General features: G+C 41.8%; 1 protein-coding gene across 1 annotated transcript in view; it reads right to left on the reverse strand.

Annotated features, from left to right (window-relative positions):
* The window catches only part of TAF4B (TATA-box binding protein associated factor 4b), a 56,575-nt gene that overhangs the window by 26,106 nt on the left and 12,247 nt on the right, over nt 1-18,222 (reverse strand). Inside the window, exons 7-11 of the mRNA XM_056854052.1 lie at nt 16,485-16,620; nt 15,681-15,786; nt 9,553-9,722; nt 3,605-3,735; nt 1,315-1,440 (exon numbers count right to left, since the gene is read on the reverse strand). Of these exons, the coding sequence (XP_056710030.1) occupies nt 1,315-1,440; nt 3,605-3,735; nt 9,553-9,722; nt 15,681-15,786; nt 16,485-16,620 (669 nt within the window). The remainder of the gene's footprint in view (nt 1-1,314; nt 1,441-3,604; nt 3,736-9,552; nt 9,723-15,680; nt 15,787-16,484; nt 16,621-18,222) is intronic.

Genomic DNA, 18,222 nt, shown 5'->3' on the forward strand with positions numbered 1-18,222 from the left:
CAAGGTCACCCAGAAAGTTTCCATGGCAGAGTGGGGATTCAAACCTGGGTTTCCCAGATAGTAGTCTGACACCTTAACCACTGCACCATGCTGGCCTCCTCTCTACCATGTCTTTTATCCTCCAAACCTCCCTCCACCACTGCCATGTCCTCTGCTACTCTTGCCACCACCGTTTTCTCTCCCTGTTTCCATCTCTCTTGCTGGCACTGTCTCTCCCCTACCCCTTTCCCTCTTCCACCCCTGGCACTACTGCCACATGGAGCTAGGGTTAATGCATTCCCATCTAGGATGCTCTTAGGCCGATATCTCCAGATCCCTAGACATGAACGCCTATGCACATGCGGTTTAAACTTGTTAGATACAATTGACCACATCCTTTTAGATTGCCCCTTCTATGTGACTCTGTGGGATAAACTGCTATCTACTTTGCTCCAGTACAAGACATACAGCAGTAATGAAGTGAAATGCAAATTTCTTTTGAGTGACCATGATCCTAAAATTACGGCTACCGTGGCTGAATTTCTTACAGGAGTTCTTAAAGAACAAGTTTTATTAACCTGACTTGTAACTTATATGTATTGCCCTTTGGAGGTATATTGTTTTTTTTTTTTCTATCTCTGTCTTTTGGTATGCCAATAAAGGTTAATGAAATGAAATGAAATACTGCCACATGCTACAGGGGTATACAGACAACCACCATAATGACAGGTGAGATCTCACAATGCTACATTGTGAAATCTCATTTTTCCTTTCCCTTTGTGGATTTTTAAATCCCCTTTTTAAAAATGTTTTTTATGCTGTAATATTTTCTGCAAACCTGGGTATGCAGAAAAATCTGCTTAGCTTTGCCTCATCCTATTGTGTGGACTTTTGATCAGTACTTTGAGGTCCAATGTTCAGAATTAGATATACTGAGTGTTATGTTTATATATAAATAAGACCTTTGCTGAAGAAGGACCAGTCTTCATATGATATAAAGGTAACACAACAGGGAAGTGTTTTTTTTTTCCTGTTGATGTGGACTCTGGATCTGTGTGTGGGGCACATAAGAGCTGCCCTGGGCTTTTCTTTCCTGCTTGGAAACCTTGTTAAGAGTCTCATCTTCCGCACTAAACGCTGGGAATATGAAGACTCCACACCTAAGTGAAGAACCCCTTTGATGTCCAAATATTCACAGTCCCCATGGCTAAATATGCATCTCTTATATGGACTCATCATTGTAGCTCTTAAACCTAGAAAATATTCAAAAGAAAGGTCTAGAGCTTTCAGCTGTTATGGGTCTTGTGAATTACAAACCTTTCTGAATTCTCTCACCTTGGCTGCTCGAAGCAACATTTCCCGTTCTTCTTCATCCTTTCTCTGCTTCTCCATATGATCCAGTTTTTCAAGAAACCTCAGCTGAGTCCGAGTATCACTAGACATTGCATACTTGTTGTTGTCCTGAAAGAAAAACAGGATTGCTTGTTATGATTTTACAAGAAGGATAACTATCTGCACTGGTTTAAAACCAATTTCCCATCGAATCTGATAATTAAGATGTAACAAACATTTCAGACTATTGTTGTTTTCAAAAGGTTCCTATGAATATTTTTCTATCAAATGATATGAGATCTCTATCTGTGAAGTACTTTGTTCCATGGGCAGCATCCCCCCAGTTTATGTCTAAATTTGTCTATTTTAGAAAAATATTAAGTGATGTCCCTCTCTACCTTCTTTCCTGGTTGGTAACCCAAGTATATGAAGAAAGAATTTTAGATTATGTCCAATTTCAAGCTGCCAAGCCCTAGGACAGACCCAGCATTCAATAGTAGCCAGAGGGAAGCCCAAGGAAATTTGCAAAGAGTGAAAGAAGCGAGGTGATCATCCTCTGCACTGTAATTTAATATATGAAAATAACTGGGAAATTGATAACCTACTAGGGAAGAGTGAGAAAAATTAACACATTTTGCAAGACATTTAGTTCTTTTCTTAAGCTCAGTTTCTTCAAGTGTTGAAAGGCATTGCTGCAATGTAGTCAAACATGGTGAATGCATGATTTGGCTTCATGGAATGTGTCTCTGTTTATGGTGTTTTCAGTCATGATGCTTTCAATCGTGTCTCCTGTTCCACTGGGTGGGGGAAAGAAACTACAGGGAGGCAGCCACGCTAAAGCAGAAGTGTTCTCTTTAGAAAGGATTTTAAAAGTAATCACTGACAGCTAATGGAGGCAGTTCTGTTTTGAATGCAGTAGGCACATTTCTTAAAATTATGAACAATGAATATCGCTTCATGCCAAATTTCATACGACACTGATCATCCAACACAACTGTCTGAAGATGTTCCTGGAAATCTAGGCTGTTCACTCATCACTTAAGCTGTTATCATGCAGTCAGTGAACCTTACATCTTAGTTATGCGTACACACACATGTACTGTTGGTTGCCTCCACTGGAGGCGAGTTCTGATTTTTACCCTTTGGAAGGCATGGGGTTTAGAAATAACACATGGAGAAAGCCAACACTTACCTAGATTGGGGGGAGGCAGATTGGTTGATTCCAAGTACTGTTTTCTGTCAGGATTTTTCCCCAATTTCCCTTTGCTCCCCCCCTCCCCATTTCAGAGGGCCCTTAGGAACAGCATTTGAAGAAGCTCAGTGTGTATCCACTGGCAGAAAACAGAATCCACTGGATTCAGTCTCAAATTCACTAAAAATGCAGCTCACCCTATCTACCTCCCTAACTGACAAGTCTGAAAATTCACTAAATGTTTTGAAATGCTGGGGGTTTAAGTTTCCCTACAGCTGCTTGTGAAGCAGCCCTGTCAAGTCTAAGACTAACTATCCATCTTCATTCTTTTCTCTGTCTATGGGTTATACACACATGTACTTTGAAGACACCAGAGATAGGAAAATGAGGTGGGACAATTCTCAAATGGGAAGTAATGCTTTAGGTCTTAGAGAAGAATAAACTGTGGCGATACAAAAGAAGAGAGGACTTTTCTTCATTAAGCACCATGATCCTGTCAGAGCTCTGACTTCTAATAAGGCTGCCTTTACAATTACCATAGAATGCCCTAAAAAGGCAAAGGTAGTCCCCTGCGCAAGCACTGGGTCATTACTGACCCATGAGGTGACTTCACATCCCGACATTTACTAGACAGACTGTGTTTATGGGGTGGTTTGTCATTGCCTTCCCCAATCATCTACATGTTACCCCCAGAAAGCTGGGTACTCATTTTACTGACCTCGGAAGGATGGAAGGCTGAGCCAACCTTGAGCTGGCTACCTGAAACCTAATGCCCCAGAGTTTACTTAATAAGAATTTTGCATTGCACTCTCCAAGGTATTAATACAGACTAAGCGAGGCAGCACTTCATTCTGCAGAAAAGCACAGGACCCCCATAAATAGATTTTGTTCCTATCATTAGGCAAGGTTTGGCAGAACATTATAGCTGATAATCCATAAGTCTAAATAAAAGCATTCTTCAAGGTGGATTAAGGACACACATTTCAAACGTAACCATAAAATTACCATACCTCCCGCAAAAAAAAAAAAACATAAAAAAAAAACAAAAAACAAGGAGTACAATGATGCCAAGAGACTAAAGTTAATGATGATTTCTTTTACCTTACAGGACATCATACGATGCTGAGCAATTATAGTCAGTTTCTCCAGAAGCCCTCGTAACCTCTCCTGGGTCGCATGGGAGATCAAGCTCAGAACATCCGAATTCACTTCCGTAATGTCATGCCTTTTACCTGTGGAGGCACAGAAAATCCATTACAGACTTTAGTACTAGCTGATAATTGAAATAATTAGCACAGCAGGTATTCTGTTCCCCCTGGAAGTCATACCCATTATGAATAAAGGTTTGGAGATTGTGATTTTCCTGGTAAAGTCACAACTTCAAAGATCTTAGACATTACATTAATAAAACCTAGCCTACAGCTTCAGAAAACAGACATTGTTTCACTTAGCCTCTAGAATAATTTTCCTTGCAAGGTCATTTATAGGACAAAGTTAATAAGAATACAGGAATCAAGCCTTGTGGTTCAGAAAAGGTTAGAAACAGTAGCTGTAGAAAGTGCCGCATTCTGTTAATTTCAGTAATTAAAAAGAAATAGAGAATTACATTTTGCCAAGTTGACACTGGATTTGTTAAATCCTGACACTTTAATGAACAGATATATATATTTTTTTACAACGTACTCCAGGCATCTTAGCTCAGGTCTTTTTCACACACAGCCCAACCAACAGCATATGGCAACTTCGCCCACACTCCAAAGGTAGTGGCTTCTGCGGGGGGGGGGGGGAGGAGAACAACTAACCCAGAGCCAGCAAGGTGTAGTCATGCGCTGTAGCAGTGAAGAGTGGTGATATCTAATCTGGAGAACTGGGTTTGATACCCCACTCCTCCCCATGAAGCCAGCTGGCTGACCTTGGGCTAATCACATTTCTCTTCCAGTTCTCTCAGCCTCACCTACCTCACAAAGTTTCTGCTGTGGGGAGCGGAAGGGAAGGAGATTGTAAGCCGCTTTGAGGCTCCTTAAAGGTAGAGGAAAGCAGGGTATAAAAAACAACCCTTCTTCTTAGGTCCCAGAACATCCCCTTGCCACCTCTTCCACAACTGCAGCTTGCCTGGATGAGCTTGATTTTGCCCTTTCTTCAACAGCATCTCCGTCAGTCCCTCTAGTAGGACTAGCACCAACAAGGCCGGAGCCAGCATACCATGAAGAGGGGCAGTTGCTGGAGCTCAGGGATTCTGGTGAAGCCTAATGCCTCTGCCCTCCCACCCCCCACCCCCGCTTCCAGCCACACATTTTGCACAGCACTGCTGGGGAAAGGGCTTGTGGGCAGCTGGGAAGACAGTTGGGGGGAGGGCTTGCAAATGAGCTGGTGGGGAAAGGGGCATGGGTAGGGTTGCCAACCTCCAGGTACTAGCTGGAGATCTCCTGCTATTACAACTGATCTCCAGCTGATAGAGATCAGTTCCCCTGGAGAAAATGGCTGCTTTGGAAATTGGACTCTATAGCATTGAAGCCCCTCCCCTCCTCAAACCCACCCTCCTCAGGCTCCGCCCCAAAAACCTCCCACCAGTGGCAAAAAGGGACCTGGCACCCCCTAGGCACGGGCAGGCAGTGGCAGAGGTACATGTGAATGGGAGGGCACATGCAGGGGCTGTGACAGAGGGGTCCAGGTATTCTGTGCTCAGAGCCCCCCAAACCTGGAACAGGCCCTGACTGCACCAAAGTAGATTGATTTAAATAAAGCTGCTTGGATTTGAGTCTAAGCATTACCTCGGCTATGCCCTCAAGATTCTGGCAAACTAACCAAGGCATCTTCTGGCTGACAACTAACCCTATCAGCAAAGGCTTAGTTGTGCAAAGTGACTGCCCTGGCAGTTTCAGTCCTACAAGCTTGTGTTAAGAGCTTTCCAAGGACCTTTTCTTACTCCTGCACACTCCCTCTGAAGTGTGATGTCTGAAGAATGTCAAGTATATACTGATGCTCAGATGGATATTTTGCATTATGCCATGACCTGTCAAGAACACAGCCTTCCAAATGGACTCCCAACTGCTTTGGTTAAAAGCAACCAGAAACAAGGACCCTGAGAGGACTGTGGGAAAGTGTTCTCTACCAATAAACAAGTTTAGGAAGCACTTTCTACTAGCAGTATTTAATTTCATTCAGGAAGTTTACAAAACATTTGCTCAAATGAAGATGCTGAGGTTTGGTGGCAAACAGAGGAAAAAGTGGGATTTCTTTACAGCTGCCCTTGGGCAAGAGCCCATGTGGTGCAGCATTGAGAACACAGAACTGGGACCTTTGGGACAGTCACACACACTCTCTGCCCAACCTACCTCGCAAGGTTGTTGAGAGAATAAAATGGAGAGGAGAGCAATGTAAGCCACTTTGGGTCCCCGGTGGGGGGTGGTGAAAGGTGGAATACACAAGAAGCAAATAAACTAAAGCTCTGAAGCAATTTTGTCTGGCCTCTGGTAGTAGGGTGCAAGATATCAAAGGTAGGCCAATAAGCACTGAGAATGAAATGGTGCCACTTAAGAAGCCAAAGATGTCCAGGAGCCACCCGGTAAAACCATCGCGTGTTTCAATTATTTTCAGCATCAGATTAATTTTGATATTAGGCTGCAAATGCCTTGGACAAGGACGGAAGAGTTTCCCCTGAGGATATTCAAAGTGGGACAAAGACTTTGGTTCCTCCTATAGGATTTCAGACTCTGAGCCCATAGCAAAATACAAGTACCTAAAAGGACAAGATTCATTTGCATCTGAAACAACAACAACCGTTTGCTCACTTGTTTGTGGTGTTCAAGTGGTCACCTGCACATTCACACTAATAGGCTTTTGTATCTAACAAGATCTTTGATTCAGAATCTTCTAGGCCTAGCTTTTAGGGCATAGGAATCCTCTCATCCCAGAGGCACAGCCTCAACTGTGCATGTTTGAGGAAGAAGGGTGGCAGCTTTCTATTCAGTTCTTTTAAACACTGCAAGTTAAAGGCACCTTGTTGCAGGAAAGAAGAGTGTTTTGTATGAATCATTCCCATGAGGGTGTACATGGTATAAAATGAGCATGAAGTCTGGTGAGGCAGTTGATGTGTTAATTCACCAAGGCTTGGCAAATAGAGGGCAACTTGGCTCCAGTAGGCGTAATGTGGCAACTGCCATCAACTGGAACTTGAAAGTAATGCACCAAACCTTGAGAACAAAGGTGAACAAGGTACCCTAAAACAAAGTCACCTGACAGGAAAGTGAGTCCTATTCCTGCACTGAAATGAAGATGCAGGAATTCACTGAGATGAAGATGGTCTGTTCATAAGACCATCTGGAGATGGTTTTCCAGTATGCAGGAGTATCTCCCTTGGGGCATATGAATGCAGTGTTCATTCACTCATGAATGAAATATTCTTCCAGTAAACTCCAGGTCACCAGGTTCAGAATATGACTGAGAGCAGAATCCTTCTGTGGTTCTGAGAGAGCAGGGCTGGTGCTTTAAGCAGATGAATAAGACAGCTTTTTGACAGAATTACCTTGGTGAACCCATGGACATCTCAGTGCTAAGGAATTATAAGGATGGGGATGTACTGAGGAGCTTAGTATCAGTGGCTCCAGTGTCAGAAGATGTATCGGCAGCACTTTTTCCAAGCAGATTTTCTGCATAGTCAGTGCTTTCAGCCATTGCTTCAGAGGCTGAAAGATTCCACTTCCAAAGGATGGCTCAGAGCCTGGAAGCCTTGTCTCCTTAGTGAACACCAAGCAGTAGATTCAGGTCCTTGTGCATTCTTCTGAGGCACAGGAGAAACCATTCATGAACCTCAGTTGATGGCAACCTTCCTCCACATTGTCAACAGCTTGTCCTCTGTACCAAAGAAGGAAGACTTACAGAAGAAGAATCTCTTAACAATATGTTCCCAAATGCCGCCTTGACAGACAAAAGATTAACTGAGTGGGAAGCTACAACCTTTCCTCCTCAAGCAGGCGGTGTCAAGATTATGGCTCCACAGGGAGACATTTCCATGTCTAAAAGCCAGCCCTAGAATTTTTTTTTTTTTTAATAAAGATTTTATTTTTATAGATGGGAGGGTACAGGGGAAAAAAGGGAGGGTAAATAGTTATATATTTATATAAAAACAATACAGTGTTATAAAGATTTTCTTAATAAAACACAGTTACAAAATACCGTTCAGTTATTCTACTTGTGTCATATTAATATTCTTTTATCAAATATTCTAAATTTTGTTTAACCATTAATTAACATAAAGAATAATGCACTACCTGTTATAAATATTTAAACCAACATACTTCATTCAAATTAATTGCAGTTCATATAAGTGTAAAATAACGCCCACTTCTCATCAAATTGTTCTGTAGATTCATTGGATTTTAGGTTTAACTCAAAAGTCATTTTTGCCATACTAGCATATTCTAACAGTTTTTCTTTCCAGTCTTCTATTTCGGGTATATGAGTTAGTTTCCATGTTCTTGCCAACACCGTTCTAGCTGCGGTTGTAGCATATTTAAAAACATCATGTAAATTCAAAGGCAGGTTTGGCGGCACTATACTGAATAAATAAGATTTGGGATCAAATGTTAACTTCATATCTAACATCAACTGGAGATCTCGATGAATTCTTTTCCAATATATTTGTAATTTTGGACATGTCCACCAAACATGAAAGTAGGAACCGTCTGTGTCTTGACATTTCCAACAGGCGCCTCTTTTTCCAGGAGTAGTCATCTGGGCGAGCATATTGGGGGTCAAGTACCATCTGTAAAATGTTTTATACCAATTTTCTTTCACTTCTTGACAAACAGTATATTTCATTTCAGAGGTGCAAAGTTTTTCCCATGTATCCATATTGATCATTTCTCCAAAATTTTGCATCCATTTTATCATATTGATTTTCACTTGTTCTTCTTCTGTATCATATTTCAAAAGGAGCTTGTAATTTTTTCCTAATAGGTGAGAGTCATTTTTGGATATTAACTGCTCAAATTCTGTTAATTCACGAAATGGCTGAGGATATGAACAGTCTTTTTGTAAGTTGGATCTCAATTGTAGGTAAGTCAGCCAGTTCAATTTTTGAAATTTTTCTTGAAGTTTGCTCAGGCTTTTAATTTCTCCTGTGGGCTCTATCATTTCATTGTAAGTGAAAAGGACACCCGGTTTGGGTTTAACGTTGTCATGGTATGCTTCGGTAGGCGACATTATAGATGGTGGAGAAAAACTTATTCTTTTCTTGTACTTTTCCCACACTTTCATTAACGCTATTTTGACATCACAGTCTTCTGGTGCTTTATCTTTTGGAATTTTCGTTGTAGAATCCCACAAAACTTTGTGGAAACCTTGTCCAAGGTCCGCAAGTTCAAAAATGACATGTCTACTTCTGGGATGTTTTATCCATTCTGTGATCCAAGTTAGACAGGCAGCGTAGTAGTATAGTTTAAGATTAGGTAATGCCAATCCACCTCTTTTCTTTTCATCCTGTAGCACTTTGAATCTGATTCTCGGTTTTTTTCCATTCCAGACAAATCGGTTTATTTGTTTTTGCCAGTTTTCTATTATTCTGTCAGGGATGTCAATCGGTAAAAATTGAAATAAAAAGTTTAATCTAGGAAGTACGTTCATCTTTATTGTCGATATCCTTCCCAACCAGGAAATGTTCATTTTAGACCACAGATTTAAATCCTTTTCTATTTCTCCCCAGGTTTTCAGATAATTTGACCTTAGAAGTGTCTTATTTTGTGAAGATATATTGACACCCAGATATTTAACTGGTTCCTTGGCAAATTTTCAAACTGAAGCTCTGAGCAGATGCAAAATCCAGTGCAATGCACAGAGACCACAAAAGTACCGGACCACACTTTCATCACGGGTACTCTAGAAGTACACCTTTATGTGTTGCTTATCACACAAACTCCATGGCCTTTCTTCAAGCAGGTTTACTCAGTACAGAACTATGTTAATGCATCGCGGAAGTGGCTGCACCATAGGTAAGGCATCATGTAATCTGCCTACAGGTGTGTGTGTCTCCCAACTTGTCTTTCTCTCACCTGTTTTCAAGATTTTCATTTGCAGCATATCTGAAGAAAGAAGTTGTTCCTCTGGGCATGACCGGATAAGTGTGCCGACTGCTTCAGAATTGGTGGCTAATATACATGCGCTCTCCTCACTCAAGTTGACCCCAGCCATAAAAGTCACATCGTTGATATCATCTTCATCCCTACAAACAGATAATTTCCATTACATTTGGTATGGGGGCGAAGGCAAACAAGAATGTCCCATTCACTACTGTCCGTTGGAATCCTCATTTAGCATATGGGAAGCTTTATATTCAACCCTGTCTTTACTGGTACTGTAAAGAATCAAGAGCAGTTGGTAACATTAATACGTTTGTCCTGCACTATCTAGAACTTAAGCTCATAAAACATGTTTAAAAAGGTAAAGGTCCCCTGTGCAAGCACCGGGTCATTCCTGACCCATGGGGTGACGTCACATCCCGACGTTTCCTAGGCAGACTTTCTTTACGGGGTGGTTTGCCAGTGCCTTCCCCAGTCATCTTCTCTTTACCCCCAGCAAGCTGGGTACTCATTTTACCGACCTCGGAAGGATGGAAGGCTGAGTAAACCTTGAGCCGGCTACCTGAAACTGACTTCCGTCATGAGCAGAGCTTTGACTGCAGTACTGCAGCTTAACACTCTGCGCCACGGGGCTCCTATACAACATGTTTAGGCAACTCTTATATTGTTTCTTCAATTAATTTAGGGAAAACAAGATAGGGATTCTGAAAAGCGGACTCACGGACGTTCTCAGGTTTCACAGAAAGGTAGGTCCATTGTTTAAAGATGGAGGGCAAAACTGAATGTTAGGTGAACACACAACTCTTTTAGACCAAGAAAATGCCAGGTGGAAGAGGGTTCTTTACATTGTAAACACCCATTTGAAACCCTGCTTGAAAGCATTTGAATGCAGGGAAGTGAGAGAAAGAAGCTCTTCTCTGCCTACCACCCTTCCCGTATTGCTCCTCTACCCTCAAAGTAGCTTTTCAGTAAAAAGAGCTATTAGGCTGCGTAGCTTGGCCCTAAGTTAAGTCTTGCATGACAGGCAGGAGCACTTAACATTGCAGCTCTGTTGCAGTTTATGATGTACAACAGTGTGCTTTAAGGTCCAACATCCTCCTTTCTAATTTTTCAGAGCAGGCTGGAAGTAAACACTAAAGCACATCTGTTTAGAATAAATACCCTTCAGTTTTGAGTAGCCCTGTAAAGAGGTATGGTGTTGTCTGGGGTAGTTTTGATTTGAATTAGCTAAAAAAAGGGGAGCTACTTGCTTTTGGCAACAGAGGCCTATGATGTTAATCTTTAAAAAAAGAAAAGAGAAGTGAAGTGAAGTGGTACACTCAAGGCAGAACAACTACATGAAGTATGCAACAAATTCCACAGAGATAGCTATGACAAGTTTTTGTCATTTCTCCATTGCTATTGCGGCTGCAGATAAAGCGCAGAAGCAATGGGGCTTCCACATGGCAGGCTACTCCCCTCCTCCCCGGTCCCCCAAGGCTTTTGTAAGTAAAAATTTTTTTTATCAGCACTAGTATATTATTATAGCGATATACTGTTGTAACTTCAAGTGTAGCAAGCTCTCTGAGTTCCCAGCTTTCATTTTTAAACCACAAGCAACTTGCAGTTCTGTTCTTGGACAAGTTCCCATCTTTCTGGTCTACTGGATACCTCAGACCTTCTCTTCACTAATTCAATTTCCTGTTCATCTCATTTCTTCATCAAAGGCAGCTTTTATTGTTTTGAAGGGCTGATGAGCCTCTTTAATTTTACGAGTGGAGAACAAACTCAAAAAGATTACCATTTATGCTGACCAAGAACAGAATCATGAAGGGTGATGGTGGAAAGTGCTATCAAGTTACAACCTACTTATCCCAATGGGTACCAGAGATAAGAATGAAATTAGTGGGATCTGTAGCAGGAAGGGGGGAAATCAGCAGTAATTGCCAATTTAGTCTGAATCCAGTCCTATTATTCAAGATGAGGAACAAGGAGGTTTTCCCTAGTCTCAGACAGGGAAACCTATCCCAGCCACCTAGCCACTGCCATACAAAGGATAAATATTGGCATAACTGGATTCCCCCATCTGCATCCGTGATCCCACAAAGACTTGCAGATTGTAAGTAAGATCATCTACCAGTTTTGAAATTACTAAACTTAGGCAATTATATTGCCACTTGAACTCTTCTACAACCATAAAACTATGCCTACGTGAGAAGAGGAAGGACAATCCAACACCCACATTCCCTCTCAATATATTTTAATTGTAGATTCCCCCAGAGAAGCAAAGCTACTGAAGTGGTGTCTTAAAGTAGCCGTTTTGTGATGGCACCTACTACTCCCTCCCAAAATTTCAGAAGTGTCTGCAGGTTCAACAAGGTTGGGAACCTAGACATTATATGGCATTACAAGTGAAATTCCTAGACCTAAAGGTGCAACTTCAGGTTTAGGACACTGAACTTATAGTTGGGTATCGCAACCTACACAATACTCTGAGGCAGTTACAGTTACTATCTTTTGTGCTCATCACACATGAAATCCAGTAGTCCATGTGACCATCACATTATGACAACAAAGATACTTTATATGGGAACAAAACTAAAAAGAGGAGCAGTTCTCACTACGGGTGTGCATTCAACAAAGCCGTACTGGAAAAACCCCTGAGAAATACCTTATTGGTATTTCCCGGGGGGGGGGGGGTCCTTCCCAAATGGTGCCAATTTAAAGAGCACTGAAAAGCAGATCCTGAATAATCCCAATTTTTTTGGGCATTTTTGGGCCACTTTGGCCCTGCTGCCATTTTTTTTTTAAATTAAGACTAGGGGAATCTCTTTTCCCCTCTCCCTCCCTTTCTCAGTTACCTGCTGGCTGACCAGGCTGGTGCAGAACTCCGCCTCTGCCTCCAGGCTCCACACAGGGCTTGGAGGCAGCAGGTGATGCATCTTTGCATTCAGTTTTACTACAGCTTAAGTAGGTCCTTTAGGATAGCTTCATGTTACACAATTAATGGACAGACCAGATGTGCACTCTGAATTGTCTGAGGCACATACATGCATTTTTGACATGCACACAGTAGTCAAGTGAAGCTTATCCAAATCTTTTACCTATGATGACATGTGCTTTCATCTCTCATTTTGTCATCTGCACAGCTGCTATTCTGCATTGTACCAAGAAGTCTAAGTCACTTTAGTTTCTCACAGTAGAAAAGAGTAAGAATCCAGTAGCAACTTAAAGACTAACAAAATTTCTGGCAGGGTATGAGCTCTTGTGAGCCACAGCTCACTTCTTCAGATACAGCTAGAGTGTGAAGAAGTGAGCTGTGGCTCACAAAAGCTCATACCCTGCCAGAAATTTTGTTAGTCTTTAAGGTGCTACTGGATTCCTACTCTTTTCTACTGCTAGTGACAGACTGACACAGCTACCCATTGTGATCTAGTTTCTCACAAGTACACATGTAGAAGCAAGCAGAGTAACACCAGAAGCAGTCTTTGATTCTTTAATATTAAGGAGACTATGAAAATTCAAATGGGGGGAATTATAAAAATTGACTAAATTGGCAATTTCCACTAATTGGCAATTTCCACCGATTTCGCCTTCCTGCTGCACATGTCATTCCTCTGGGTCCCCTATCCCATGAGCAGCATTTTGTCGAGATCAGTGGGCTGCAGTAGGAGGGAAGAGGTAGAAAAGTTCCATTCTGCCATTGGAAAATTTAGTCTGGATCCAACTCAACATGTGCCTACATGAATGGTGAAAATAACTGAAGACTTGCAACACTGGTTCAAGGCTTGTATTAACCTCAGGAGAACATTACAAAAAGAGCATCAACACCAGTAATGAACTATGATATCCACTGCTGGTTTGTCAAGCATAAACATTACAGGGACAAGAACTACAAGACACAGAAGATAGTCAGCGGACTGAGAATGATCTTGAACCCATTTGTTCAAATCTCACTACACTGAATAGTAAAAATGCACAGGCTAAGGGATACTAGGATGAATTCGTCAAGATTGTGAGAATCCAGAAAAAAAAAATCCACCTCCTGTTTCCTGGGGTGAGATTGGCTGGCCACACAATCTTTTCCTTCCCCTCTTACAGTGCTTATGAAGGCAAGGTCTTTAACAAAATGCTGATCATTCCTATAGGGACATGTTAGGTTGAATCCAGACCAAGCGTTTTCTAGGGCAGAATGGATTTTTCCTGATTCTTTCCTCCCAATGCAGTGTTTCAGTTAAATAATATGGTATTATTTGACTTAATCCTTCTACTACAGAATTTCTCTCTACTTGTGCAGGCAGGTATGAGCCAACTTACTCAATACTCACATATAAAAGGTAACCATCTAATCAACCATTACATTAAAATCACCACAAGCCCTTTCTGGTTGCACAAAACTTCAGAACACAGCTACATATTTACAGTGAACTAATTCTGAAAAGGGCAAAACAGAATTCAAAAGAGCTGGACAAGCAAGCCACTAGCACCCTCTGCTGTCTCAGCATTGGCCACACAGTTGCATTTCAATTGTTCTATTTTCCTAAAATTGAAATCTGGTTCGAACATCCTGAACAGCAGCTTGTAAAACCTAAACTGCTAATCACAGACCTCATGGCATAATCCAACATAATCTAGAATAAGACAGGCAGCTTGAAAAACTTTTAAGCAGTTGTGTACTCTTAAACATATTCATTGTCTTGCCTTACATTAAAAAAGTCCCCCATCCCTGCCAAACCAAGCAAAACTAAGCATCTGAACTAAATTGACAAGCCTCTTCAACACCTTTGCAATAGCAATGCAGAACTGCATTAACCAGGCTGGAAACTATGTCCAACATTTGTTGTTAAATTAACTTTCTATGCCTTGGAACCCATGGTAAATCTGTGCTGATGGATGAGATTTGCTGTTAACAGAATTGGACTTCCTTGCCTTCTTCATATACTTGATCACATGCTAACAGCCAACTGAGCCCTGCTCTGTGGATTCTTAAATCCATGGATCAGGGCCAGACGGAGAGCAGGAGATTTTTCCTGCAAACTTGGGAAAGGACAGGTCTGCAGAAAAATCTAAAAACCCAGGAAAAATGGAGGCAGGTGGAAATCCCCCAAACAAAGGAACATTGTCTGTGCGCCTGCAAACCATACTTGTGTAGGCAGGCTGTGGCAGCAGTTCAGCTGCAGTCTGGTTGGGGGTGGGAGGAGAACCTGCAATGGCTGCCACCCCCCACAGCTTCCGGTGTTGTTACCCTCCAGAGTCCAGGCCTGGCCCAGCTCCCTCCTCTCTTACCACTGCTGCAGCCCACTGGGCCTGCAAGTTCCTTGTGGGTCCCTGCTTGTATTCCCTATTTCAGGAATTCAGAAGGAACCGAAGTTTGGCCATCTGGTTGTGGTCTATTCATCCCCCCACACCTGCAGAATTCTCACACCAGTTTATAAACTACACCCATGTATCCTATCCTTCCTAATCTGGTATAATCACTATGTTACCTTTAGGTCAAACTTGGAAGATTTTTCCTTCTAATCCATGTCCAAAACTAGTACTATATATGAGACTAACTATGGAACTTCTTCCAACTAAATACAACAATGTTCAGCTTAAATTTGTTATTTTTCCCCACAGTACTTATGCTACTTTGACTTTAGCATATTATTTTTTCATGTTATTTCATAGGGAATAATAGCCAAGCATGATGCGCATAAAATTTGCCAAAAAGACCACAACAATGACAACCAAGAGCAAGTCATTTACAAACTTTAAGTCTTTTCATTAGATCATCTGTCACTCAGGAGTCTAAAAAGGCACCTACAGTGAGATTTTGCAATCAGTCAGAAGCAATATAGATTAAGAGTCTCAGGAGAACTAGGGCCAGCCAGCCAAATTAAAGCCTAAACATCGGAAGCATAAAACTCCAGTGAAGTTGCAAAATACAAAAAAAATGAAAAAGATGTCAGGGCAAAATTCTGAGGCTTTCCCGTTCATTACAACAAAGGAAGTGAAAACACCCATCAGAAGTCTTAAATATTTATTTAGGTGTCACTTGCATCTCTGTTGCTGTCTGCTCCCGTTCGTTTAACTCAGGCTTCCCCGTAGCCACATAAACTTCCCACTTTGTTTATTTTTACCTGAAGGATGTTGTTCCGTTCTCTTTTATTTTGTTTCTCTGAACAGGAGATGCTTGAAGCGACAGAGTTTTGTTTCCTGGCAGGGTAATTTGTTTCACAACGGATCCTAAAAAAAGAAGAAGAACAATCCACTGCAGAAAACAAAATCCAAGATGACATTCAATGCATACTCTGAAGGAAAAAGCTGTGAGTCCAGTTTTTAAACAGAAGCAACATATTTATGTCAAGGTCACATCATCAGTTCAGTCAGTTGCATCATGGGCACCTACTGACATCCAGCACCACTAGAAAAGCCAAACTCTCCTTTATACCACTCACTAGACATTTTATGAAGATAATGCTTTTTTGATCTGATAGAGGCCAAGTACCATAGAGCTGTGCTCATGTAACTCATATCTCAGGGCTTTGGCCTGTATGCCATTTGTTGGCCCTTCTGTGTGAAACAATATTCTAGTCTAGCTGGAACACTGCTCTGATCCAGCAGGCTCTGCTTATGGCCTTATGTTTCCTTCAGAGTTGTGAGAAACCTGCATGTACCCTTCCCACACAGGAGCATGTACTTAAAAAACAAACAAACAACAATTTGGCTATCCTTCAGCAGAAATGCTACCCTTGCCTCATATGCTCCATGTTGTTATATGGAAATAGGAACAAGATAGTCTGCCAATATGAAGCACTATTCCTTATTTAGAAAGGCCTTAACACAAAATTGTCACTCTCAACAACTACCCTGTCACCTCAGTTGTATCCCAAATACCACCTTTCCAATCTATTAGATTTAAAGTAGAGTTAGTTCAACCATACCGGCAGGAAGTTGGTTTGCCTGGATCAATGCATTTACTGACATTTTTTCACCTGATTTGTTCGCAACAGGGAGGGTTGAAGTTTGCTGGAGGGTGGTGACTTTTTTCACAGCGCTTCCCGACGGCTGCTGGACTATCTAAGAAAAAAATGTGTCAAAAATTCTAACAGAGGGCAAATTATATAAACCACAGGCTGTGCCAAATACAAGTGATTACAATAACTTCATGCACACACACATACATAGAGAGTAGAAAAGGCAACAATTAAATTCTACTACCTTCTCCTCCAAAGGGCAAACACGATAGCTGCAAAGTAGAACATTTCCCTGTTCTCTTCACTAAACAACTCAATATGGCTGGGGGAAGGGGTTCAGAGAACTGTCCTCTGAAGACAGCTTTATCTCGTTTCTGAGCTTACTGAGTTTACGCAGTACCTACTTTCACTGCAGCACTGAATGGTCAAAAACATTTGAAGAAGGCTCATTCACACCAATTTCCAACCTGTGATGGAGCTGTATGTTGACTAACTTTAGGACAGCTGGCCTGAAAACTTCCCCTCCTCACTGGGATGCTGAACCACTCTGAAAAATTGTAGAGCACGAGAAGGTAGGTCCACCAGCAAAATAGCTTCCAAACTTGGGATGGTTTGGGCACCAGATTGTCCAGATAAGTCAAGAGTCACCACTTGCCCTTCTCTGTTGAGCAGGCTTTCAGCTTGGTTCACGGCGCACACAATCTGTCCCTTGAGTACAAGGGCAACAGAAGCAAGAGCAAATTCTCTGTGTGCTTCTGACAATGATGCTTTCCTACCCCTTTGCTGCCTGAGATAGGAAGGAGCAACAGCAGATGAGACATTTACAAGCTATGTTGGCTTTTTTCGCTCTTTCCAAACTGCTTAGATGGAAGAGGAAAGAGCCAAAATGGTTGAGAAGTGAAGCTGTTGCTGTCCGACTATATTTCTGGAGCTAAGGACACCCTTTTTCCTGCTAGAATGCAGAGAAGTAGTGAGGGGATCTTTCTTGAGAAGGTGTAACCTGCCTTGTTTCCTGAGTCAGAAAGGTTAACCCACTGCTGTCTTCTCTCTTTACGGTTAAACAGCAGCTTTTTCTAAAACAGTAACAGTTCTTGTTAAAAGAAATAAGGCAAAGAATTAAAAATCTAGTAGGAGCAATAACTGTTATACCCCTGCGACAAAGCTCATTACGGTGTACAGATTGTGCTGATCAGGAGTACTGAAGCAAAAAAAAAAAAAAAAAACACTTCAGACCATGCTGGTCCCTGCCAATTCACCAAGAGCTTGGAGAATGCCCCTGGGCAGAAGGGGGAAAATTCCCTGGACACTTTTCCAAACATGTTTGCTCATGCTCTCGAGAATGCAGAACTTCACTGAAGAATGCTCTGAACTATGCAATCAGTGCCCTCCAATAAGCACTCCTCCATTTTGAAGCCTAGGACCAGCTTCTCTTTTCCTTGTCTTGAACAGGACTGCAAATAAGCACTGATCTATTACTACAAAGGCAGGCAAGCCGGAAGAGTAAGCAGGACTGCACCTAACCTTGCCAAGCTTAAGGAAAATAGCTGATCTTGAAAGAAGCAGAGGCTTGCCTGGTATCAGGCAATCAAACTATTAATCAAGGCCTCTCAGGTGCTTTAGCCACAAAAGCACCTTGCCACATAGCCTCTCTCAGTGGAATGCATTAGGGTCTACTTATGCTAGAGTGGATCCCATTCCGAGTCCT

Source organism: Euleptes europaea, chromosome 8, assembly GCF_029931775.1.
Source record: "Euleptes europaea isolate rEulEur1 chromosome 8, rEulEur1.hap1, whole genome shotgun sequence".
Classification (NCBI taxonomy): domain Eukaryota; kingdom Metazoa; phylum Chordata; class Lepidosauria; order Squamata; family Sphaerodactylidae; genus Euleptes; species Euleptes europaea.